At 41.3% G+C, this 25,426-nt stretch overlaps 1 protein-coding gene across 2 annotated transcripts in view; it reads right to left on the bottom strand.

The window, feature by feature from the left end:
- Positions 1 to 1,032, bottom strand: part of LOC134533332 (microtubule-associated protein tau) — a 735,916-nt gene extending 734,884 nt beyond the window's left edge. For both annotated transcript variants that reach the window (XM_063370846.1, XM_063370847.1), the window contains exon 1: positions 719 to 1,032. In XM_063370846.1, the coding sequence (XP_063226916.1) occupies positions 719 to 788 (70 nt within the window). In that variant the 5' untranslated portion in view covers positions 789 to 1,032. The remainder of the gene's footprint in view (positions 1 to 718) is intronic.
- Between the last annotated feature and the right edge of the window lie 24,394 nt (positions 1,033 to 25,426).

Here is a 25,426-nt window from a genome sequence, read left to right as displayed (position 1 = left end):
CACAAAGATTAATTAGGCACACAAATATTTGTTGTATTTCCCCCGCTGACCACAAATGCGAACATATAAGGATGTTGGCTGCGCCAAGCACGAGTCTTTATTCGTGACGAGATCGGCGCATAAGTAATGGAGTAAATTAACACAGTATTTGCTGGCATTCAACAGCAGTAATACCGCCTGAAGGCGCCTGCACATGAGAACACAGATACTGGCGGCAGACGGGAGATCCGATTGGCGGGTCAGATCTCACTCCGTGTTGCATGCATGGCGAATGACACGTGGTCATGCAATGTCAGCGAAGTGTCGACATATTAGACATCATTTTGGATTTTACTTCGACATGTCAACGAACACATCAAGTGGTTACATCGACATATAAATAACATGTAGAGAGCGAAACTAAGAGGTCGATTTATCGAGAGGAATATTGTCGAGGTGGTTGTCGATATCATCCAAGCAACTGATAGAGCCCAACTCAAGAGTCACGTGAAAAGTGGCAGGTTTCCGTACACCCACCTCGACGCAGGCTCCTGCTGGCTGACATGGCTGCTGCTCCCCGCTACCACCGACAACTACCGACAACTGCCAACAGGCGCCTTGCACACGCCCGCCTCATCTATCACTCGAATCTCCCCACAACAATCGGCATGCGCAGCCAGCCGTGCCGGCCGCTCACTCACATCATTTACATACACATTAGACACGGTTGCCTTCTTACCTGCGCTCCTTTGTGTCGGCGTCTCCGAACCAAGAGGTGCGTCCGGGGGGCGGACCTCCACTTCCGTCATGACCGCGTCTACACACTCTCACTGTCGCACCACACGACCACTCGCGACACCAGCCAGGCGCCTACTGCGGAGCGGCGAGCATTCTCCCGCCTCCTCCTAGCAGTTGCCTCGCTCGCCGCGGCGTGGCAGCAGTGTCGCCTCCCGCGCAAACTGTGTGAGCGGTGAAGGAGTGCCTGGCCTGGCTCCGACTAGCAGTTGCCACGCTCGATGCGGCGTGGCAGCAGTGTCGCCTCCCGCGCAAACTGTGTGAGCGGTGAAGGAGTGCCTGGCCCGGCTCCGACTAGCAGTTGCCTCGCTCGCCGCGGTGTGGCAGCAGTGTCGAATCCCGCGCAAACTGTGTGAGCGGTGAAGGAGTGCCAGACCCGGCTCCGACTAGCAGTTGCCTCGCTCGCCGCGGCGTGGCAGCAGTGTCGCCTCCCGCGCAAACTGTGTGAGCGGTGAAGGAGTGCCAGACCCGGCTCCGACTAGCAGTTGCCTCGCTCGCCGCGGCGTGGCAGCAGTGTCGCCTCCCGCGCAAACTGTGTGAGCGGTGAAGGAGTGCCTGGCCTGGCTCCGACTAGCAGTTGCCTCGCTCGCCGCGGCGTGGCAGCAGTGTCGCCTCCCGCGCAAACTGTGTGAGCGGTGAAGGAGTGCCTGGCCTGGCTCCGACTAGCAGTTGCCTCGCTCGCCGCGGCGTGGAAGCAGTGTCGCCTCCCGCGCAAACTGTGTGAGCGGTGAAGGAGTGCCTGGCCTGGCTCCGACTAGCAGTTGCCTCGCTCGCCGCGGTGTGGCAGCAGTGTCGCCTCCCGCGCAAACTGTGTGAGCGGTGAAGGAGTGCCTGGCCTGGCTCCGACTAGCAGTTGCCTCGCTCGCCGCGGTGTGGCAGCAGTGTCGCCTCCCGCGCAAACTGTGTGAGCGGCGAAGGAGTGCCAGACCTGGCTCCGACTAGCAGTTGCCTCGCTCGCCGCGGTGTGGCAGCAGTGTCGCCTCCCGCGCAAACTGTGTGAGCGGTGAAGGAGTGCCAGACCCGGCTCCGACTAGCAGTTGCCTCGCTCGCCGCGGCGTGGCAGCAGTGTCGCCTCCCGCGCAAATTGTGTGAGCGGTGAAGGAGTGCCTGGCCTGGCTCCGACTAGCAGTTGCCTCGCTCGCCGCGGCGTGGCAGCAGTGTCGCCTCCCGCGCAAACTGTGTGAGCGGTGAAGGAGTGCCTGGCCTGGCTCCGACTAGCAGTTGCCTCGCTCGCCGCGGCGTGGAAGCAGTGTCGCCTCCCGCGCAAACTGTGTGAGCGGTGAAGGAGTGCCTGGCCTGGCTCCGACTAGCAGTTGCCTCGCTCGCCGCGGTGTGGCAGCAGTGTCGCCTCCCGCGCAAACTGTGTGAGCGGTGAAGGAGTGCCTGGCCTGGATCCGACTAGCAGTTGCATCGCTCGCCGCGGTGTGGCAGCAGTGTCGCCTCCCGCGCAAACTGTGTGAGCGGCGAAGGAGTGCCAGACCTGGCTCCGACTAGCAGTTGCCTCGCTCGCCGCGGTGTGGCAGCAGTGTCGCCTCCCGCGCAAACTGTGTGAGCGGTGAAGGAGTGCCAGACCCGGCTCCGACTAGCAGTTGCCTCGCTCGCCGCGGTGTGGCAGCAGTGTCGCCTCCCGCGCAAACTGTTTGAGCGGTGAAGGAGTGCCAGACCCGGCTCCGACTAGCAGTTGCCTCGCTCGCCGCGGTGTGGCAGCAGTGTCGCCTCCCGCGCAAACTGTGTGAGCGGTGAAGGAGTGCCTGGCCTGGCTCCGACTAGCAGTTGCCTCGCTCGCCGCGGTGTGGCAGCAGTGTCGCCTCCCGCGCAAACTGTGTGAGCGGTGAAGGAGTGCCTGGCCTGGCTCCGACTAGCAGTTGCCTCGTTCGCCGCGGCGTGGCAGCAGTGTCGCCTCCCACGCAAACTGTGTGAGCGGTGAAGGAGAGCCTGGCCTGGCTCCGACTAGCAGTTGCCTCGCTCGCCGCGGCGTGGCAGCAGTGTCGCCTCCCGCGCAAACTGTGTGAGCGGTGAAGGAGTGCCTGGCCTGGCTCCGACTAGCAGTTGCCTCGCTCGCCGCGGCGTGGCAGCAGTGTCGCCTCCCGCGCAAACTGTGTGAGCGGTGAAGGAGTGCCAGACCTGGCTCCGACTAGCAGTTGCCTCGCTCGCCGCGGTGTGGCAGCAGTGTCGCCTCCCGCGCAAACTGTGTGAGCGGTGAAGGAGTGCCAGACCTGGCTCCGACTACAAGTTGCCTCTCTTGCCGCGGTGTGGCAGCAGTGTCGCCTCCCGCGCAAACTGTGTGAGCGGTGAAGGCTTGCCTGGCCTGGCTCCGACTAGCAGTTGCCTCGCTCGCCGCGGGGTGGCAGCAGTGTCGCCTCCCGCGCAAATTGTGTGAGTGGTGAAGGAGTGCCTGGCCAGCCTCCGACTGACAGTTTTGTCGTTTGCCGCGGTTAAGTTTGATTCTAGCTTTGAATATATATACTGTATAGAAGTCGCGAGTGGATAGGATTTACTCTACGTTTTTCAGAATCGTATGATGAGCAGCTTGGGAACTTCACCGCTGCAGTGCGCTGCCGTAACGCCCTGTATTGTCTTAGTTGTTATTTAGACGTTAGAGCGCAGCACTGTCGCCCGCTGTCATTCCCCGCACCCCCCACCTATCATTACTGCAGCTCAAGTTCGTTCAGCGGGAGGGGGAAGGGATGTTTGAAGAGTTCGACACTTGTCCGCTAGGGACCACCACAAGTCGATGCCCTAGAGATGGTGGCGATTGCGGCGGTGAATTAACCAACTACCTCAAAACCGTATTAGAAATTTTAACCTGGGCTGGCGACTTCTATACAGTATATATATTCAAAGATTCTAGTACAAGTTGGGATGATCAGTGTTGTAAATTTGTTACCATTATGTTTTCTCTGCTAGATAGCAGTGGAGTTCGACCAACGTGACAAAGTCATTTTTTTTAATGTGATCAAAGAAAGGATTTTAAACTTAATTAAAAATTGCTATGAACTCATGTAACTGGAATGTTTGTTATGACAGCTACATTATTTGTATATATTAAAACAAAAAAATATATTTATGCAACTAACCTAACCCAAATAACCATGTTTGTTTGTTTGTCTGTAACATATGCAAAAATATAACCTCGTGTCAAATATTTTAAAATAGATAATGCTCTCTAATTCTACGAAATACAAAGTAAAATAAAATAACCCACCTTTAAGTACAAAATTCACAACCACTCAGAATAAGAAAAAGTCTTTTACATATATTATACATAGTGGAAACATGAAAATTCTACAGGAAAATATTTCTGACTTAAGTAATGAAATATTTAAAAGGGAAATTTTGGTATTTTGACTTGTTTACGGATGCACCTCTCTCTCTGCATTTTAATTAACTTAATCATTGTGATAGTTTCATTCATGAATTTTTAATTGAGACTTAAATAATATTTTTGTATTTCTGTATATTAAGACTGAAAAATTTGCAATGTTTGTTTCAGACAGTTTTTAAGATGTGATTTATTTTTAAGAGAAAACGTGTACTTTTTGCACCCTCGGGAATGAGTCGATACATACACCCTTGGCACATTTAGATATGAAATTATTGTATGTATTCAAAAACACATATAAAAGTTTCTTTACAAATACCCCTTTATTGTCGTATCAATATCAAAAAATATTACTTTTTTCACTAAAATTTTTATTCCTTTTTTTGTATCAAATAAGGTCAAATTATGTAAATTAAAAAAAATTGTTAAAGGTTTTATCAGAATTACCTGTATGTTTATAGATTCAAATTAAAGTGTACTTGTTCTTACAAAATAAAATTGACAGTCTCAAAAAAATTGTTGACACAAATTTATGTTTCTTGAAAACAAAATGTGTTCCAAAAAGTGTAAAATAAATTGTCACTCCATTTTTTTTCCACTGCTCTTCTTGTTAATCGGACAAAATGAGAGAGACAGCACACTCGGTGATGTAAGAAGTGGTTAAGTCAGGAAGATACAACATATGTGGCTTTAAGCAGATCCCCAAGATAAATATGTACTTATATAATCCCTTATTATTTCCTCTCAGAACTAGCCATTTTTAAATATGCATGTGACATAGTACATGGGTTTCCACGTGATCATTAATGAAATTCTCTTCATATTTTAAGAAAGAAAATATATATTTAACTTATTTGAATATAAATGTATGGCGTAACTTTGCTATTATTTGCACTTCAAGTTTTCCCTCTGACTGAGGGCTCATGTCATAGCCACTTCTTGATAAATTAATTTCATTTTGATTTTATAATTACTATTTTAGTTTGGGTACAATAAATTCATGGAAAATATATTTAAAATGATTGTAAACTAAGCACTTAAAAAGTACATATTAAACATTATGTTGAATAGTTACTAACATCACTACATCATGCAATAACAACTTAATGTAATAATATACTGAAATGTTCAAAAACAGCTTCTGCCAGCTTGTGAACTGCTCATTTGCTAAGCAAGGATAGAGTTCTAGTACAAGCCAGAATTATTTGTAATTTTTATTTTATTTTTATTTTTATTTTATTTTTATAATTTTTAAATTTTTATTCTGTGATTTTTCTGATAATAAGGAAAACATACGATAGTTTTCTCCGCGTGCTCCTGATTTTTTTTGGCAATGTTTATTGATGGTTTTCTCCGAGTGCTCCTGATTATTGCTGGCTAGACATCTGATGGTTTTCTCCAAGTGCTTCTGGTTATTTGTGAGAAATCTATCTCTGCATGAAGGTTTTTTTACTTAATGAGTCATACCATTTTATTCAGTGTTACATTTAATAAGTGAATTTCTGCTTCTAAATCAGCACATACAATATTTTTATCAGGTGGAATTAAATATATATATATATATATATATTATTCGCACCCCCAGAATAAGACTGTCGTAACTACGAATTCAATGTTTTGAGTAAATTGGGTTTAAAAATTTGAAAGTGTCATGATAAATCAGGGTCAGCTACCTCCCTTTCGTAATTTTTGTGGCATGTGTTGTTATTGCAATGCTTTGAAGATACCTTCTAATAGAGATCTTAAATTGAATATAAATATTTAAAAAAAATATTGAAAGAAATTACAACAGTTTAACTGTTGGTGACAGGTGCAAATAAATAATTACAACAATGTTTATTATGAATGATTATTGACATTCTGGTTAGTAAAGACAACAAAAACTAAATGTTACATTTTCCTTAATTACACTTATAATACTTATAATAATAGTTAATTCAACACAACTGCAGTCGAATTTGAACATTAAAAAATGTAGATACGACAAGTTAACTGTCAGTGACTATTTAAATACTTCAATTTAGTTGAATATACTGTAGTTACTATAGAGAACAAATATTAATTACACTGTCCCAAATTACACTTAAAATACAAGTATCATCAATGCAACACATTATTGCAGTTGTTTGTAAAGAGTTTTCATCAACAACAAATACACTAGCTACTCGCTTTCACATTCGAAAGTATCCTCATTGGGATTGTTGCTTCGCTTTGACTTATCAAGTGATCAGTAGTTGTTGGTAGGGACTGATAGAACTCGTGATATACACTTGGAATTATTCCATCAGTACATAATGATGAAAGGTCCTTCTTTTCAGAAGAGATGAATGGCCTTGCTATGTAGGCAGGAGTGAGTGAAAAACTGTGCCGGAGATTAGGCATTTCGTCACTTTTTTTGAATTTATTCTATAATTTTAAAATTTTTTGGGGTTTCTGTTTTTTTAAATTTATCTGGTTGTTAATGGGGATGATTTACTTTTTGTTAGGCCGGTGTACGCCACGGATTTAAACTTTGTGCCAGTGGACCGAAGCCCCTTCCCAGGGGGCCAAACTAATATTTTGCTGGCTAATGTGGACATGGTCAGCCCGGTTGAAATTTCTCTCGCCTGCAGTCACGTCCCGAGTTTGTAATTTTAATTCCCTGCATGACCAAAACTGCTTTGAGCAGCTCCTGGGCTGCAAGCTGCTACCTTGTAGAGGCCTGCTGAGAAAAGCATGTCTCGTCACGAAGCAGTTTCCAGTGGAGCTGCGTTCCCACCTTAGTGGCTATTTCTGCCCCCCCTTCCTCTCTCTCCTCCTCACTTTAGTTCTGAGAAATTAAGCTAAGAGCAGTGACCGGACGGGACGATGACCTGATGCAAAAACCTTCTCCCGGGTCCGACAGACACATCCCTGACATCTAGCGGAGGAAAAAGTAACCGCGGGCCTGGTCGCCAGCGTGCAGAGCTTACCCTCATGACACCTGGTGGCAAGTCTGCTCACCACCTCAAGTAGTTCCCCCTTATGCCACTAGAAGGCAGCGTCGCGGTGCCATAAGGCACTATGCTTTCCTCTCGCGGCCCGGAGAAGTCGATTGTTCGTTGCTTTCGTTTCGGTCCGGTAGAGAGCGCGCATGTCGTGTGTTGTCACGCCCGCCTCGGGCTCCTTCGGAAATTTTCGGCTTAGAAGCGAACCTACCCCCTCCTTTGACCCGGGGCCTTACCGCCCGATTTAATTAGGTGCTTTGTCCGATTGCGAGGACTCAGCCCTCTGACCTCGGCTACTGACCACGGCTCCTCTACGTCCTCTGCGCTAAGAGGCTTTTTGCGGGAACTGTGATTTTCGCGGGCACGAGAATGTAGTCAGCTTGCTTAAGGGATGTGATCCCGTTTGTACAGTAGCCAGGCAGAGGTAGTTTTTTGAAAAGTCATGCGTAGTTAAATTTTTATTTATTCTTATTTAATTCTAAAAATTCTGGTTTCGTCCACGCATCCTGACTTCTCGGTCCGCGGCATCCTGATGTCGCGAGACACCTAGTGAGCTCCGAACTCTACACCCTGGTTGGTGAGTAATCCGGCCTTTCCCCCCCCCCCCCCCCCCATTCCCGTTTGTTGGCCTTTTGCGCCGACGGTGTAGGACTGTCTGGAAGCAAGTCTAATTCGTTTTGAATTTGATTTGGGTTTCAGACAGGGTCGAAGTGCTGGAGAGACAAATTGCTCCCAGCTCGTGGTCCTGCACCTCCACTGCGGGTCACGTTAGAAGAGAGGTTTCCGCGACCCGACGTTATTTTTTGAAGACCCGGGTGGTAATGTGAAATCAACATCCCCCCCCCCCCCCCCACCTTCTAGCTACGAACTACATTAATCGAATGAATAGCCTACCAGCGAACAGTGCTTTCCTCAAGAATATGTAGAGTCAATAAAACTAATCATCGATGTAATAATTGTACAAATCAAATTTGGTGCGATTTTTAAATTTTTGATTATGTAATAATATTTTGTTAAGGTGTTATGTGTATTGTTTTAAATTATTCTGGGGCGCCCCCTTTAACTTTGTTAATTACTAAGATTTTTATTGTCAGGTTTGAATAATACGAACACAAAAGTCCTTAATAATAAACCAGGGAACCTATAGACCAAGCTACTTGTGTAGTGTTAATTTATTTATGATATACCTTCTTCCCTTAAAAGATCCACCAGCTCCCAAGTTGCTTGTGTCAGGGAGATCCAAATTATCTTGTTCTCCACCTCGTGCCACCTCTGGTCAATAACTTTATTTTTCTTATTTTTCTTACCCAGCAAGTTTCCAAGGCTCTTTTTAATTAATTTAAAATGATTTAATTTTGAGGCACAAGGGGCGTTACAATTGGTAGCAGAGCATGGTTTGGTCTATAGGCATACCTAAATCGAGTAGGCATACCTAAAATAAAAAAAAATAATAAATATAGAAAAAAAAATTAATTAAATTTTGTGATAGCAAATTTGTAATAATAACATTGTAAACTGATCGCTGGAACACTCTGTAGTTATATTGCTTTTCAATTTTAAAATTTAGTTAGAGTTTTACGTCCCACTGTGATTGAGTTTCCGCACGGTGAGACACCGCGCGGCCTCCGTCGCGTCGGTGCGACGACCCTCAGGCAGCGTGCTTTATCAAGCGCGCGTGTCATTCTCCCTGTCATCCTCTTCACCCCTCCCCTTCACACCTCCCCGGCTGGAGGAGACAAGGTCATGTCGTTGCCCCCGTGTCCGGCAGCGAAACAATGCGTTGCAATCTAGTTTGTTCCTCACGGCCGACAGTGCCCTGAGTTTATCTAAATTCCTCCTTTGATCTGTGTTTTTTTATAACACATCCGCCTGCAAAACAGGCCATCTTTGTAAATAACTCATCATAGAAGTCCTTTCGGACATCGTGGTATTTTTTTGTTTTGTCTCCCGGCGCCTTGCGCGCGCCGACATGTTATCTCTTCACCACATGACAGGGCCGCCAACCACGCGGAACTCTTCTCTACTCCACCCACGAATCACGTGTTTTGTAAACAAACTACCCATGCATTGTATGTCCTAATAATATAATTTTTATGTCACAAAACAAGCATTATAAATAATCTATACTACCTTAAATCTAGCAGCAAAGAATTTTCTTATCTAGGGTTACTAAAATATAACATAATAATATTATATATAGCTTTTAATAATATTAACAATACAAATAATATGATAATATAAACCTTTTGTTTTAGCTAATGTTAAGAAACGTCCATTGTTTACATTTTCTAAGTATCATAAAATTAACGATTAAGTATTTTAATAATACATAAAAAAAGGGTCCATTCATTAAGTAATATAAAATAAGAATATGCTCTTAAGTAAAATACTCAAGTACTCCAATCCTATTTCATCGTTCACAAGCTACTTGAATATACTTCGACGTACCATTTAATTGTGTCACCATACATATCCATGTGCCTAGCTTTGGTTTAGATTTATTTAGTGATCACTCAACGAGAGGTGCAATCACTCATGCCTTTAAGGAAAGGTTACTGAATTAAATTGTTTATATACACGGGTTGAATCCCCAATACTTTTTACGCTAGCCATGAGGTGAGGAATTTATTGTAAGAGAGAGTACTATACTTTTTTTTAACGTCGAGTTTTCTATGAGCAATTTACCAATTAATCTAAGAATACAAGGTAAAGGATAAATAATATTTTTGTAATTGTGAATTTTGAGTAAACAATTTATTAACTTTTATATTTTTTGGATCGGTGTTTATTTCCTTTATAAGGTGGTGTACAGCCATGTATTTAAAACATCTAAAAATTTTTCATTATCCATTTTTCATCCAAATTTGTTGATCTTTCGGGTTTCAAACCCGAACTAACTCAGGGGTGAAATTCCCTCGTAGGTATCTCTGCTTCAGCCTGATGGTCTGATCAACCGTCAGAGCTTGAACATATTGAGCCTATGTGAGTTAAGAAATGTAGGTATCCGGGACAGAGGTGTACTTCGCTTTTTAAGCAAGTCATAAATTCATATAATTCGTCTGATCCATCGTCAGATTGTGCAGAGCTATGACTCAATGCCTTCGACTTCTTATGGACAGCGAAACAATTATGTACAGGGGTTATATTCCCAAATTTAGCTTGTAAGTTACGGGTTACCATACCCATTTACAGGGGTTACAGTCCCCATTAGTCACTGAGTGCTCAAGGACGCATTTCCCTTGTTTCGGCCTCAGTGCTTTTCGGCCTCCCTCACAGCGCCCATTTTGTGTTCCTACACGATATCCAATATCTGAGATCAACGGGATGAATTTCATTTCATAATATAGCAAAGACATAAATAGTTGTAAGCATACAGGTACTTTAAATTTAAGCTTTGAATTTAATATTTTTTATTTATTAAATGATTTTAAGGATTCATTTTAAATATTCAAACCAAGTTTAAATGGACCTTATTTAATTATCAACGTTGTGTTTGACTTATAAAGTATTACAGTCAAAGGTCATGTAATTAATTCTGCTTTATTACAAGTAGTAGGGCAACAGGCATCCTTTTTTTGCTCAATAATAATAATATAATCACGCATATAAAAATAAGTTTTTCCCCGAAATTAAGCAGCTACGAGGTGACTAGTATCATTTTAATATTTACAGTAATTACCGAGAGTGGTGAAATACTTTTAACCCCCAACGAGAGGTCCACTGAATTAATTTGGGTTTGTTTAAGCATCCCGTTTCTAGGCTAGCACAAGCTAGGTAATTTAAGATATTTTAATTTTTTTAATTTTTACATACGTAAGTTCAGTCTTTAACAAGCTACTTGACGTAAATAGTTTTAATTTTTTTTTACTCAGAAATACCTCTCTGATATTTTTTTGAATCTTCATGAAGCTTGTTCCACGATTTCATATATTTAATTTCTGATTACATTCCTTTTTTTTAATAACCATAATTCGTAAAGTAAGCAAGAATAATGTTTGTAGTGTTTCTTTGTACTGATTTTGCGTTAATACTTGTACATGTTTATTTCTTTATTGTCCCTTGCACGTAAATGTGATGTACAGTGACGTACATAGAGTCTGAGCACTGAAGCTGTCACATCTAGCCATTTTTCTTTTTTCTTTTGCATTCTACCCCAAGGTTGTATTTCTTTTACATCGTTATCGATGAGATTATTTATTTAAGTAAGAGCTACGTGACTTCCAGACGGCAAACTGGTTTCATTTATGTGTTTTTCTAAAATAGGAGCTAGGTCAAGCTAGCCAACGAGCGGCGCAAAAGTTAGGGTCCTCTGAGCCAACGAGCCATGACCAAGGTCCTCTGAGTGAAATATCTCATGACCATTTTCGAGTGTTCTTTGGGTTACATTCCCACCACTCATCTTTGGACGGCCTATGTTCAAACCCCCTTCTCAGGCAGTGCGAAGCCTATCAGCAGTCATGGAAGATCTAACCGCTCCCTTATAATTTATCCCTTTTTGATTTATAATTGTTGGTTTATTGCAATTACATTTGTTTAAATAATTTAAATTTGAGTGCGAAGAGTCGTTAATTTATCGTTTTGTTTTCAGAATACTTTAAAATAATAAATATTAGTTAATAATAATAAACATCAGAGTGGTATGCGCTGAAATTTCTTAATTTATCGAATATTTAATATTTTTAAATTCATTCTTTCCTACGGATTGTTGATCTGTTGGGGTTTTCATTCCCAATCATTTAAAATTCCGCCAAGGGAATACCACCCATAGGCCCAGTGTCACTCTGGGACTGAGGCTCTGTTTCGCCTTCGGGCAAGCAGCAAATTTGACTGTCTTCTCCATCGCCTGACTGTGCAGGGCGGAGTCCCAATGCCTTCGGCTTCTTATGGAAAGACTATTTTCAGGGGTACACAAATCCCCACCTTTCATAACTGGCACCCGACGGACCAAGTTCCGGTTCCGGCCCAGTGTTTTCGGCCCGCCTCACAGCGCCCATGTTTAGAGTTTTGTCATGTGACATCAGTCCCAACATCTGAGATCAATTTTCCTAATTACATTATTCACCGTTAAGGGTGATTTAGACAATTATATACACTTTCGATTTTATTAACATATTTTTTTTATAAGTAGTAGGATACAGGCGAACCTGGTACTAGTTTTACTGAGCAGTGTAAGTGTTGTTTTTTTTCCCTATATGCTCCGCATTCAAGCGGGGGAGTATGTGCAGGAGATTAGGCATTTCGTCACTTGTTTTGAATTTATTCTATAATTTTAAAATTTTTTGGGGTTTCTGTTTTTTTAAATTTATCTGGTTGTTAATGGGGGTGATTTACTTTTTGTTAGGCCGGTGTACACCACGGATTTAAACTTTGTGCCAGTGGACCGAAGCCCCTTCCCAGGGGGCCAATCTGATATTTTGCTGGTTAATGTGGACATGGTCAGCCCGGTTGAAATTTCTCTCGCCTGCAGTCACGTCCTGAGTTTGTAATTTTAATTCCCTGCATGACCAAAACTGCTTTGAGCAGCTCCTGGGCTGCAAGCTGCTACCTTGTAGAGGCCTGCTGAGAAAAGCATGTCTCGTCACGAAGCAGTCTCCTGTGGAGCTGCGTTCCCACCTTAGTGGCTATTTCTGCCTCCCCTTCCTCTCTCTCCTCCTCACTTTAGTTCTGAGAAATTAAGCTAAGAGCAGTGACCGGACGGGACGATGACCTGATGCAAAAACCTTCTCCCGGGTCCGACAGACACATCCCTGACATCTAGCGGAGGAAAAAGTAATCGCGGGCCTGGTCGCCAGCGTGCAGAGCTTACCCTCATGACACCTGGTGGCAAGTCTGCTCACCACCTCAAGTAGTTCCCCCTTACGCCGCTAGAAGGCAGCGTCGCGGTGCCATAAGGCACTATGCTTTCCTCTCGCGGCCCGGAGAAGTCGATTGTTCGTTGCTTTCGTTTCGGTCCGGTAGAGAGCGCGCATGTCGTGTGTTTTGTCACGCCCTCCTTGGACTCCTTCGGAAGTTTTCGGCTTAGAAGCGAACCTACCCCCTCCTTTGACCCGGGGCCTTACCGCCCGATTTAATTAGGTGCTTTGTCCGATTGCGAGGACTCAGCCCTCTGACCTCGGCTACTGACCACGTCTCCTCTACGTCCTCTGCGCTAAGAGGCTTTTTGCGGGAACGGTGATTTTCGCGGGCACGAGAATGTAGTCAGCTTGCCTAAGGGATGTGATCCCGTTTGTACAGTAGCCAGGCAGAGGTAGTTTTTTGAAAAGTCATGCGTAGTTAAATTTTTATTTATTCTTATTTAATTCTAAAAATTCTGGTTTCGTCCGCGCATCCTGACTTCTCGGTCCGCGGCATCCTGATGTCGGCGCGGGACACCTAGTGAGCTCCGAACTCTACACCCTGGTTGGTGAGTAATCCGGCCTTTTCCCCCCCATTCCCGTTTGTTGGCCTTTTGCGCCGACGGTGTAGGACTGTCTGGAAGCAAGTCTAATTCGTTTTGAATTTGATTTGGGTTTCAGACAGGGTCGAAGTGCTGGAGAGACAAATTGCTCCCAGCTCGTGGTCCTGCACCTCCACTGCGGGTCACGTTAGAAGAGAGGTTTCCGCGACCCGACGTTATTTTTTGAAGACCCGGGTGGTAATGTGAAATCAACATCCCCCCCCCCCCACCTTCTAGCTACGAACTACATTAATCGAATGAATAGCTTACCAGCGAACAGTGCTTTCCTCAAGAATATGTAGAGTCAATAAAACTAATCATCGATGTAATAATTGTACAAATCAAATTTGGTGCGATTTTTAAATTTTTGATTATGTAATAATATTTTGTTAAGGTGTTATGTGTATTGTTTTAAATTATTCTGGGGCGCCCCCTTTAACTTTGTTAATTACTAAGATTTTTATTGTCAGGTTTGAATAATACGAACACAAAAGTCCTTAATAATAAACCAGGGAACCTATAGACCAAGCTACTTGTGTAGTGTTAATTTATTTATGATATACCTTCTTACCTTAAAAGATCCACCAGCTCCCAAGTTGCTTGTGTCAGGGAGATCCAAATTATCTTGTTCTCCACCTCGTGCCACCTCTGGTCAATACCTTAATTTTTCTTATTTTTCTTACCCAGCAAGTTTCCAAGGCTCTTTTTAATTAATTTAAAATGATTTAATTTTGAGGCACGAGGGGCGTTACAAAACCCTCAGAAAACGGACGACCTCTTTGACGTCGCCTAATATGGATAGATTTTAATTCGTCACTTTCAAAATCTGTCTTATAAAACAGCACATATTTGTAGTAGTATAGTTTGGCCGGAGCTGGGACAGGCTTCAGGCTGTTGAGCCGAGAGCCGAGCCACATCTCTGACGTCACGTCCATCTCTGATGTCACGGCGGCCATCTTGGATGAGCGTAACGGGACACAGCGTAACGGGATATAATGTAACGGGACAAGCAGATCATGGAGGCCATCTTGGATCCGCCATTTTAGATGACATCATTTTGTTTTCTCGAACATTCCGACGCTGTGTTTTCCGCCATATTGGATCCTATTAATGTTGCAATTTTCGTTATGGTCGCCATCTTGAAATTTGGATGCCGTCTTGAAAATCTTTAATTATTATCCAATTTTAATGAAAAAAATTTAAAAATTCATCAAAAAATTAACTTATTCGAATTCTGATTTATTATATCGATCACCGTCCTCGGTTCGAACCCGGTGAGTGCAAAAAAACTAAAAATGGCGACAGGCTCCTTCCTCAATGGTGGATGCAGGCAGACTGACTCCTACCACTTTTTTTCAGAGCATATATATCGTCACCTAGTATGATGTCATGTCCGTCATCCTGAAAATCAGTAATTTTAATGCTAGATATTCGGGAAAAAAATTAAAAATCATTAAAAAAATTAATTAACATAATTAAATAATAAAAAATCCTTAAAACCACCATTTCTCTTTTTGTGACAGCTGCCATCTTTAAATCACCCACTGGAGGTCAGCATCTTGTTTTCGTCCGCTAGAGTGTGCTGATACCATGTTAGTATACTTATCTGGTCACCACACCTTTGACCTTGGCCTTGAAATCCAACCTTGACCTTGAAATTTGACCTTGACCATGAACTCTGACCTTTACTTTGAACTTTTACCATGACCTTGAACTTTGACCTTGACCTTAAACTTTGACCTTGAAATTTGACCTACATCTTGAAATTTGACCTTGACCTTGAAATTTGACCTTGACCTTGAAATTTGACCTTCACCTTGAAATTTGATGTTGACCTTTAAATTTGACCTTGACCTTGAAATTTGACCTTGACTTTGAAATTTGACCTTGTACTTGAAATTTGACCTTGACCTTAAAATTTGACTTTGACCTTGTCGCCCATCATGGATCCGTCATTTTATGTTCATTACATGCTACCAGGAGCTACCACCTGCTGGAGTACGCCATCTTGTGTGTGTACTTGTATTATATAGTACATTTCCATCTGGATAATTTTATTCTAACCCGCTACAGTGCAGTAATCATTTATTACGGAAGCGCCCCCCGCCATCTTGAAATTCGGCCACCATCTTGAAATCATGCAATAATGTAGCTAGAAAAGCGGGAAAAAATCCAAAATTCATTAAATAAATCACTCATTAACTTACATATCGATTCGATCCGCTCCTGTCCTTGGTTCGATCCTCGATCGATGCATTAATGTTTAATTTTATGAAAAAAAATAATAATTCTAATAAACTATGTTGAACATTCTTAAAGAGACTTTAAATCCTCTACTACCACCATCCTATCAGACATCAAGGACACCATATTGGAAATTCGAAATTGTAATGCTAGAGATTTGGGAAAAAGATCAAAATTCATTAAAAAATTTGTAATCTATATACCGATTGATTAGATCGACTAAGATCCTTGGGTCGATCCCTGGCCGATACAAAAAACAACTTTAATTTTAAAAAAGTACCAGAAAAGTGTAAGGTTCGAGAAATAAAACACCACAAAGTCTTTTACAAACATAATATTTATTACACAATTTCTATTCTACTACAGAATCACTTGCGTAAGCCAGCAATCTTATAAACATTTAGCCCTGCATAGACGTGCAACGACTACTTCTTAGCTCCAAGAGCTCTAAATGCCCCAAATGGCTCAAACAGCTCCAAATGGCTCCAATTGCCGCATCTGTCTTCGTCAAAATTTTCTCATTTGCTCCAAATGCTCCAAATGCCTTTTCTTTCAACAGCTCCAATGATATTGGGCTACAATGCTACGAGTCTAAGAGACTACGAGGCTACAAGGCTACGAGTCTAAAAGGATCTAGCTAGTTCCGAGTTATACATGGCTGCGAGACTGCATGACTAAAAGACCGCATGGCTACGAAACTACATGTCTATGAATCTACAAGGATACAAGTCTACTCGGCTCCAACACACAATGTACGCAATGTACGCGCAATACATACAATTTACACGCAATAAATGTAATGATTACACAGTACACACAGGAAACAGAAAGGACACACAGTACACACAGGCAACGGAACATACACACAGTACACAGGAAACGGAACGTACACACAGTACACACAGGAAACGGAACGTACACACAGTACACACAGGAAACGGAACGTACACACAGTACACAGGAAATGGAACGTACACACAGGAAACGGAACGTACACACAGTACACACAGGAAACTGAACGTACACACAGTACACACAGGAAACGGAACGTACACACAGTACACATAGGAAACGGAACGTACACACAGTACACACAGGAAACGGAACGTACACACAGTACACACAGGAAACGGAACGTACACACAGTACACAGGAAACGGAACGTACACACAGTACACAGGAAACGGAACGTACACACAGTACACACAGGAAACGGAACGTACACACAGTACGCACAGGAAACGGAACGTACACACACACATACAGTAGCGGAAACACACAGGCTTAGTTGGAAATCAGAATACAAGAAATAAAAAACATTAAATTTTTAATTTACAATATTTAATTACTTCTCAACATTACACAAATACAAGTAAAAGAAGCCATTATTGTATGTACCCAGCTTTCCTCAGTTCTTTGAGTATGAAGGATATTTCTTTGATGCACGAATAGTTTCCTGCACAAAGCGAACCATTGTACCCCTTTTCTCGGGGTACTGTTTTACTAGAAAATTAAAAGGAAGTTTATAGTATAGTTTTCCTTTAGTATAGTTTATTTGAGTATTGGTGTTATCCGTACGGCGGTATTTTTGAAATGTTGGTAACGTTTTTCAGCGCTAGTGTCGCCTGGGAGCACCTGGTAACAGTTAGTGAGAATATCATTAAATAATTGTGTTTATTAGCTATAGTTATAATGTAGTTATATATTTGCATTTGTATAAAAGTATTTTAATTATTAATGCGACAGAGCAAAGTTGGACAAATTGTGATCGGGGTAAAATGAAACAATTCACGAGCACGGCGCGCATGCGCGCGAGGGACAGACTTTTTTCCCCTCCCTTGGTTGAAGGAGGAGAGGGGAATGGCAGGCGATCAGCTGTTATGTACGACGGGCCGGCGAGTGTGATTCGGTTCGCGCCAGGGGCCTCCTTAAAATGATTTTTGCGAGTGTGGGGCCGGCTTGGGCAGCAAATAACTCGTTGATATGTGTGTGGAAGAGTAGCTGTATAGCTGGTGAAGATGATAGCCGCTGTTCTATCGCGGCGGAATGAGGCTCCTTCCGGCTGGTATAGCCGTCAGCACCGACTGGCCTGAGGACCAGTGGGGTTTAGCGAGGATTCGCTAATCATACGGAGACGCCGAGCCGATACGTGAGTGACTTCCCTTGTGATTCCCCTTGTGCCACGGAGTTATACTGCAAGAGATTGGTGGCAGAAATAATTACATCAAGCCTGAGAGTGTCATTTTACATCGGAGGTCTGGTTCCCCCAGTTACATGTAACAATTTTCGGATATGGACACGTGAAGTAAATAATTGATAAAATTCAAATGGTAGAGACTCGCGTTGAACGTTTTAAGGGTACCTGTCCCCCGAACACTTGAGCACGTCGCGTAACCAGGAAGGCGTTTACTAGCTCGAACTTGGTTTATTTGAGGTTTTAAATAAGTATAAGTTGTATTTGTAACTGATGTTAAGATTAGGGTATTTTTATATTTCCTTATCATGTGCTGGGTATGAATATATATATATATAGTTTATAGCATCGGGCCCGATTTAATTAATAGGTACCGGCGAATGTTTATATTCTTTTAATGCTTGTAATAGTTTGATGTCAGACGTTCAGATTAATAAATATTGTTTTGTCGTTCTTGCCGCAAAAGTTGTGCTTTCTCAAGCAAATTCCTTTCTTTTGTTGTTTAAATTAAGCCCTGATATTTTTTATACCAGTGTTGAATGCCGAGAGGTTTGGGTGAATGGTGTGCCGTAACTTATTTTTCTGATATGTCGGATGGCGATACACTATACCAGGTAATTCCCGGCAATTTTACGCGGTTCACGACGCTCCCTAGGGGCTTGCGGGGGCGTCACCATGTAGAAGTCTTATCTGGTCAACCAATATGTTTGGATCTTTCCATGATGTGTAATCAATCTCTTCTACCACCATATTACTTGCTTGTTTATTATAAATACTTTTAATATCACAATCGTACCAGTGATCATAATAAGCATTATCAGATTAATTTATTATAACACGACGTTTCCATCTTTTCGGTCTCAGGACATCGCCACATTCTTCGATCTTGTCAGCTCTAGGTGCATCATCACAATCTATGCCTTTGTCAACAGCCGCAGAGTCACTGTAACAATCACTGTAGAAGACATTCTCTTCACCCAGATTACCATATGAATTCGCTATCGATGATGTCGAAGTGTCTTCATCGTCTTCATGCTTCCTTTTTAGGAGTCCATCATCATTTTTGCAAAGAATGGAGGATCTACTGAATATAGGCTTGAATGTATTCTCACTTTTCACGGTGTTGATACTTTCATTAGTTTCAGTCTTCCCGATGCCATTAGCATCCTTCAATTTATGTTCTTCCTCACGATCGGGTGAGCTAATACCATCACGCTCAGGACAAGGAAAATTATTGACGTATTGCCGATCACTCTTCTTTAGTCTAGTGGATCCATCGGTGTCCTCTATGCCGTAAGTATTCTTGACTTGACATGTTCTACCATGTCTTTTTAAGCTGTCAATTCGTGTTAACAACCTGCTACATCGATTACAGCTTAACATGTTGCGTAGTGGGTTTCTAGCACAATCATTCTTCTCATGACAAAATCCTTGCCACAGTATCTACAGCGGCTTCCTTCCGATTCAGCTGCAGATAACAAACCATGATCCATGGTAGCTTCTGTGACTAATGTTAGATACAAACTGGCAGTTTTCTCCAATTGCAACCATTTCTTAAATATAATTTTTTAAATATATCAATAGCGAGAGTTAAGTTATCTAATGCAAAGCAAATTGATGCAAGTAGTTCTGGCTGTCATCAACAGATGTCATAACGTGTTTCTTGCAGGTAAATAATATCTATTTCATTAATGGGGGATGCGGAATGCTCACTATCGATCGCAAAGGAAGGTTGGCTTCGCTAGACTCCAAGGAGAAGGAAGTTCGTCCTTCCTGTTAGTGCTTCTTAGATTTCTCAGAGATTATTATTCGACTGAGTAATGATTTTTTTTTTTTTTTAAATTTCCACCTGATAAAAATATTACTAGTGATGATTAAGTAGCAGAAGTTCACTAATTAAATGTAACTCTGAATAACATGAAATGACTCATTAAGTAAAAAATCCTTCATGCAGAGACCGATTTCTCACAAATAATCAGGAACACTCGGAGAAAACCATAATATGTCTAGCCAGAAATAATCAGGAGCACTCGGAGAAATCCATCAAAATATTAACAAGAATAATCGGGAGCACATGGGAAAACCATCAAAATATTAACAAGAATAATTGGGAGCACACGGAGAAAACCATCATAATATTGACAAGGATAATCAGAAGCATTTGGAGAAAACAATCAAATTTTATCGCACACGGAGAAAACCATCATAATATTGACAAGGTTATTCAGAAGCATTTGGAGAAAACCATCAAATTTTGACAAGGATAATCAGAAGCACACGGAGAAAATCACCATAATATTGACAAGGATAATCTGGAGCACGCGGAGAAAACCATAATAATATTGACAAGAATAATCAAAAGCACACGGAGAAAAGCACCACAAGTTTTCTTTAATATCATAAAAATACAGAAAAAAAATATTTTAAATTAAAAAATTAATAAAAAAATACATAAATAAATTCTGGCTTGTACAAGAACTTTATCTTTGCTCAACAATGAGAAGTCCACAAGCTAGCAGAATTTATTTATGTATTTTTTTATTAATTTTTTAATTTAAATTTTTTTTTCTGTATTTTTATGATATCAAAGAAAACTTGTGGTGGTTTTCTCCGTGTGCTTCTGATTATTCTTGTCAATATTATTATGGTTTTCTCCGCGTGCTCCAGATTATCCTTGTCAATATTATGGTGATTTTCTCCGTGAGCTTTTGATTATCCTTGTCAAAATTTATTAGTTTTCTCCAAATGCTTATGAATAACCTTGTCAATATTATGATGGTTTTCTCCGTGTGCACCCGATTATTCTTGATAAAATTTGATGGTTTTCTCCAAATGCTTCTGATTATCCTTGTCAATATTATGATGGTTTTCTCCGTGTGCTCCCAATTATTCTTGTTAATATTTTGATGGTTTTCTCCGTGTGCTCCCGATTATTCTTGTTAATATTTTGATGGATTTCACCGAGTGCTCCTGATTATTTCTGGCTAGAAATATGATCGTTTTCTCCGAGTGTTCCTGATTATTTGTGAGAAATCGGTCTCTGCGAGAAGGATTTTTTACTTAATGAGTCATTTCATGTTATTCAGAGTTACATTTAATTAGTGAACTTCTGCTACTCTTAATCATCACTTGTAATATTTTTATCAGGTGGAAATTTAAAAAAAAAAAAATCATTACTCAGTCGAATAATATTCTCTGAGAAATCTAAGAAGCACTAACAGTAGGTATATATAGTTCATCCTGGCGCACCGGTGGGTGGTGGGGGATCCGGGGATCCGATCCAGCTACCTTAAGGCTTCGCTTCATCACCCATGTTGGATTACGTCACTTCCGCCAGCCATACACGCACGAAAAAGTGTCCCGTTACATTCATCAACCATGTACGCAAGAAAAAATGTCCCGTTACGTTCATCAGCCATGTACGCACGAAAAAATGTCCCGTTACGACGGACAGACCAGCTCGCCAGGACGTCTCGCTATGAAAAGTATTAGGCGGTAATAAACAGCCAGGAGGTAACGAATATAAGCCTACTTCTACACGTGTTATGAACGCCGGATACATACGGCCAGGCAACCGTGTGTTTTGGCGCGCTCTACTTCCACGACGCGCAACAGCACCGGCAAGTTTTTATTACTACCTCCTCTCAAGTTCTGATCTCCTAATACTTCACAGCAGAGAAGCGCTGTTGGTCGGAGCCCGTAGGTACTTCCTTCGCACGCCTAACCTAACCTAACCTAAACTAACCTAACCTAACCTAACCTAATCCATATGCTAATCTATGCTAACCTAACCTAACCTAACCTAACCTAAACTAAACTAAACTAAAATAAACTAAACTAAACTAAACTAAACTAAACTAAACTAAACTAAACTAAACTAAACTAAACTAAACTAAACTTAACCTAACCTAACCTAACCTAACCTAACCTAATCCATATGCTAATCTATGCTAACCTAACCTAACCTAACCTAAACTAAACTAAACTAAACTAACCTAACCTAATCCATATGCTAATCTATGCAAACCTAACCTAAACTAAACTAACCTAACCTAACCTAACCTAATCCATATGCTAATCTATGCAAACCTAACCTAACCTAAACTAAACTAAACTAAACTAACCTAACCTAATCCATATGCTAATCTATGCTAACCTAACCTAACCTAACCTAACCTAAACTAAACTAAACTAAACCAAACCTAACCTAACCTAACCTAACCTAACCTAAACTAAACTATACTAAACTAAACTAAACTAAACTAACCTAACCTAATCCATATGCTAATCTATGCTAACCTAACCTAACCTAACCTAACCTAAACTAAACTAAACTAAACTAAACCTAACCTAACCTAACCTAACCTACCCAAAGCTAACCTAACCTAACCTAACCTAACCTAATCCATATGCTAATCTATGCTAACCTAACCTAACCTAACCTAATCCATATGCTAATCTATGCTAACCTAACCTAATCCATATGCTAATCTACACTAACCTAACCTAATCCATGCCAATCTATGCTAATCCATGTCAATCTATGCCAATCCGTATGCCAATCTATGCTAATTCGTATACCAATCTATGCTAACCTGTATGCCAACCTATGCTAATCCGTATGTCAATCTATGCTAATCCATATGTTAATCCATGCTAATCCATTTGCCATTTTGTATTTCTAGTAATTTCCACCAACTTCTAATCATGTCGTCACCATTGCAATTTTCGTTACGGTCGCCATCTTGAAAATCCGCAATTTTTATGTTAGAAAATCGGGAAAAATTTTAAAAATCATTAAAAAAATTAAATAATCGAATTAAATAAAAATCTTAAAAACCACTGTTGCAGTTATTGTTACGGTCGACATCTTGGATTATATAAATGTTGCATATTTCGTTACACCCGCCATCTTGGTTGAGTACCATATCATTCTTACACTTTTCGTTAAGACCGCCATATTGGGTCCTATTAATGTTACAATTATCGTTATGGTCGCCATCTTTAAATTTAGACACCATCTTGAAAATCTTTATTTATTATACGATTTTAATGAAAAAAAAAGTTCAAAATTCATCAAAAAATTAACTTAATAGAATTCTGTTTATATCGATTCCCGTCCTTGATTCGAAACCGGCGAGGGCAAAAAATATAAAATCAACAGATCCTTCCTCCACAGAAGCCACCTTCAGACTGACTTACCTCCACCAATAACAAGGTATTTACCATCAGCTGGTATGACGTCACCACACCTTTGACCTTGACCTTGACCTTTGACCTTGACCTTGAAATTTAACCTTAACCTTGAAATTTGACCTCGACATTGATCTTTGACTTTGACCTTGATGTCCATCACGGATCCGTCATTTTATGTTCAGTACATGCTAGCGGTCATTGCCACCATCATGTTTTCGTCTGCTGGAGGTCACCATATTGTGTGTACTTGTCTTACCATCATGCAAATTCTATTCTAACATGCTACAGTGCAGTAATAATTTATTATTGCTGAGGTGCCCACCATCTTGAAATTTGACCGCCATGTTGAAATCATGTAATTATTTAGTTAGAAATGCGGGAAAAATTCCAATAGTCTCCGAAAAAATCAATTATTAATTTACAAATTGAATCGATGGATCCATGTCCACGGTTAGATTCTTGACCAGTGACAGTTGTAACTAATTATTAAATAAATTTTAAATTCTTTTGTCCGTTACCTTTCGCGGAGTTTATTAATCATAAGTCAATATACCTAACCAAAGAATTAATACAGTGACGATAAGCCTATCATGAAAGTCTAATTTTTGAATAATCTGAATAACCTATAAGCCGTTCATGTACAAAACCGCACATAAAGAACAATTGTCTTCAGTCCATGAGACCGAGTCATGTCATTATCAGACGTATAGGCTAGTCATTTCAGGACCACATGACCTTCGTCGTTAGCTAATTATATTCAATTAATCCATCGTGACATTTTTATACATTCTAAAGGAGCAAGTAACCTTGAAAAATATTTTAGTAACACCAAGAGGTGATAAACTAGTAAATATTCAATCACTACATTTTGTACTACGCGCAATCAACAAAAAGGAAGCACCATCAACGAAAAGACAGCACCACCAACGAAAAGGCAGCACCGACTACGAAAAGGCAGCACATTTGGAAGCACCGACTACGAAAAGGCAGCACATTTGGCAGCACCGACAACGAAAAGGCAGCACATTTGGAAGCACCGACAACGAAAAGGCAGCACATTTGGAAGCACCATCATCGAAAAGGCAGCACATTTGGAAGCTCCATCAACAAAAAAAGGCAAAAAGGAAGCACAAGTTACGAGATCTAAGTCTTAGTTAGAAATCAGAATACAAGAAATAAAAACATTAAATTCTTATAATTTAAATTATTTATTTTATTGTTTTACATTATACAAATGCAAGTAAAACAAGCCATTATTGTATGTAGCCAGCATTCCTCAGTTCCTTGAGTATGAAGGATATTTCTTTGATGCACGAATAGTTTCCTGCACAAAGCGAACCATGTAAAAGTCTTAGCCGGTCAACCAATATGTTTGGATCTTTCCATGATGTGTAATCAATCTCTTCTACCACCATCTTCCTTGCACCTTTATAAATATTACGATCTCTGGTGTCTTCCGTTTTACCACCAACCTCAGGGTAACTTTCATGTTTGAGACGGTGATCATCACAAGCTTGATCAGATTTATTTAATATATCACGTCGTTTCCACCGTTTCGGTCTCAGGACACCGCCACATTCTTCGATCTTGGCAGCTTTAGGTGTTTCATCATAGTCTATGTCTTTGTCAACAGCCTCAGAGTCACTGTAACATCACACGGAAAAGTTCAGAACTCCAATTCGCTGTGAAACCTTTCTCAAAGACACCTTTCTGCTTGGAGATTCTCACAATGTCACCAACATTAGCTTTATGCTTGCGTGTATCTTTCTTATTCGTGTTGGTGAATACAGTCCCAAGCAGACGATCATCCTTTACATATGTCGATGGTACATCCTCCATCGAGTACGACGTTAAAGTCGGTAAAGATGCCATCGAAGTCTCAAGAACAGGCAGTTACGCGACTTATGCACCAGAAGAAACAAACTAGGTGATCCGTACACCGTCGACGGCGGTTACAAATTGGGCGTCCTGCTGTCTAGGACTCGTTTTTATACATTAACCGGTTTGAATAATACGCTAGTCAAATCAAGAACAATTTACTAAAATACTAGAGTCAAAACAACATTAAAAAAATAGAAGTACCATCAACAAAAAAGGCAGCAAATTTGGAAGCACCGACTACGAAAAAGCAGCACATTTGGAAGCACCGACAACGAAAAGGCAGCACATTTGGCAGCACCGACAACGAAAAGGCAGCACATTTGGAAGCACCGACTACGAAAAAGCAGCACATTTGGAAGCACAGACTACGAAAAGGCAGCACATTTGGAAGCACCGACTACGAAAAGGCAGCA

This window comes from Bacillus rossius, chromosome 6, assembly GCF_032445375.1.
Source record: "Bacillus rossius redtenbacheri isolate Brsri chromosome 6, Brsri_v3, whole genome shotgun sequence".
Lineage (NCBI taxonomy): Eukaryota > Metazoa > Arthropoda > Insecta > Phasmatodea > Bacillidae > Bacillus > Bacillus rossius.
This window is presented reverse-complemented; position numbering and strand designations above follow the sequence as displayed.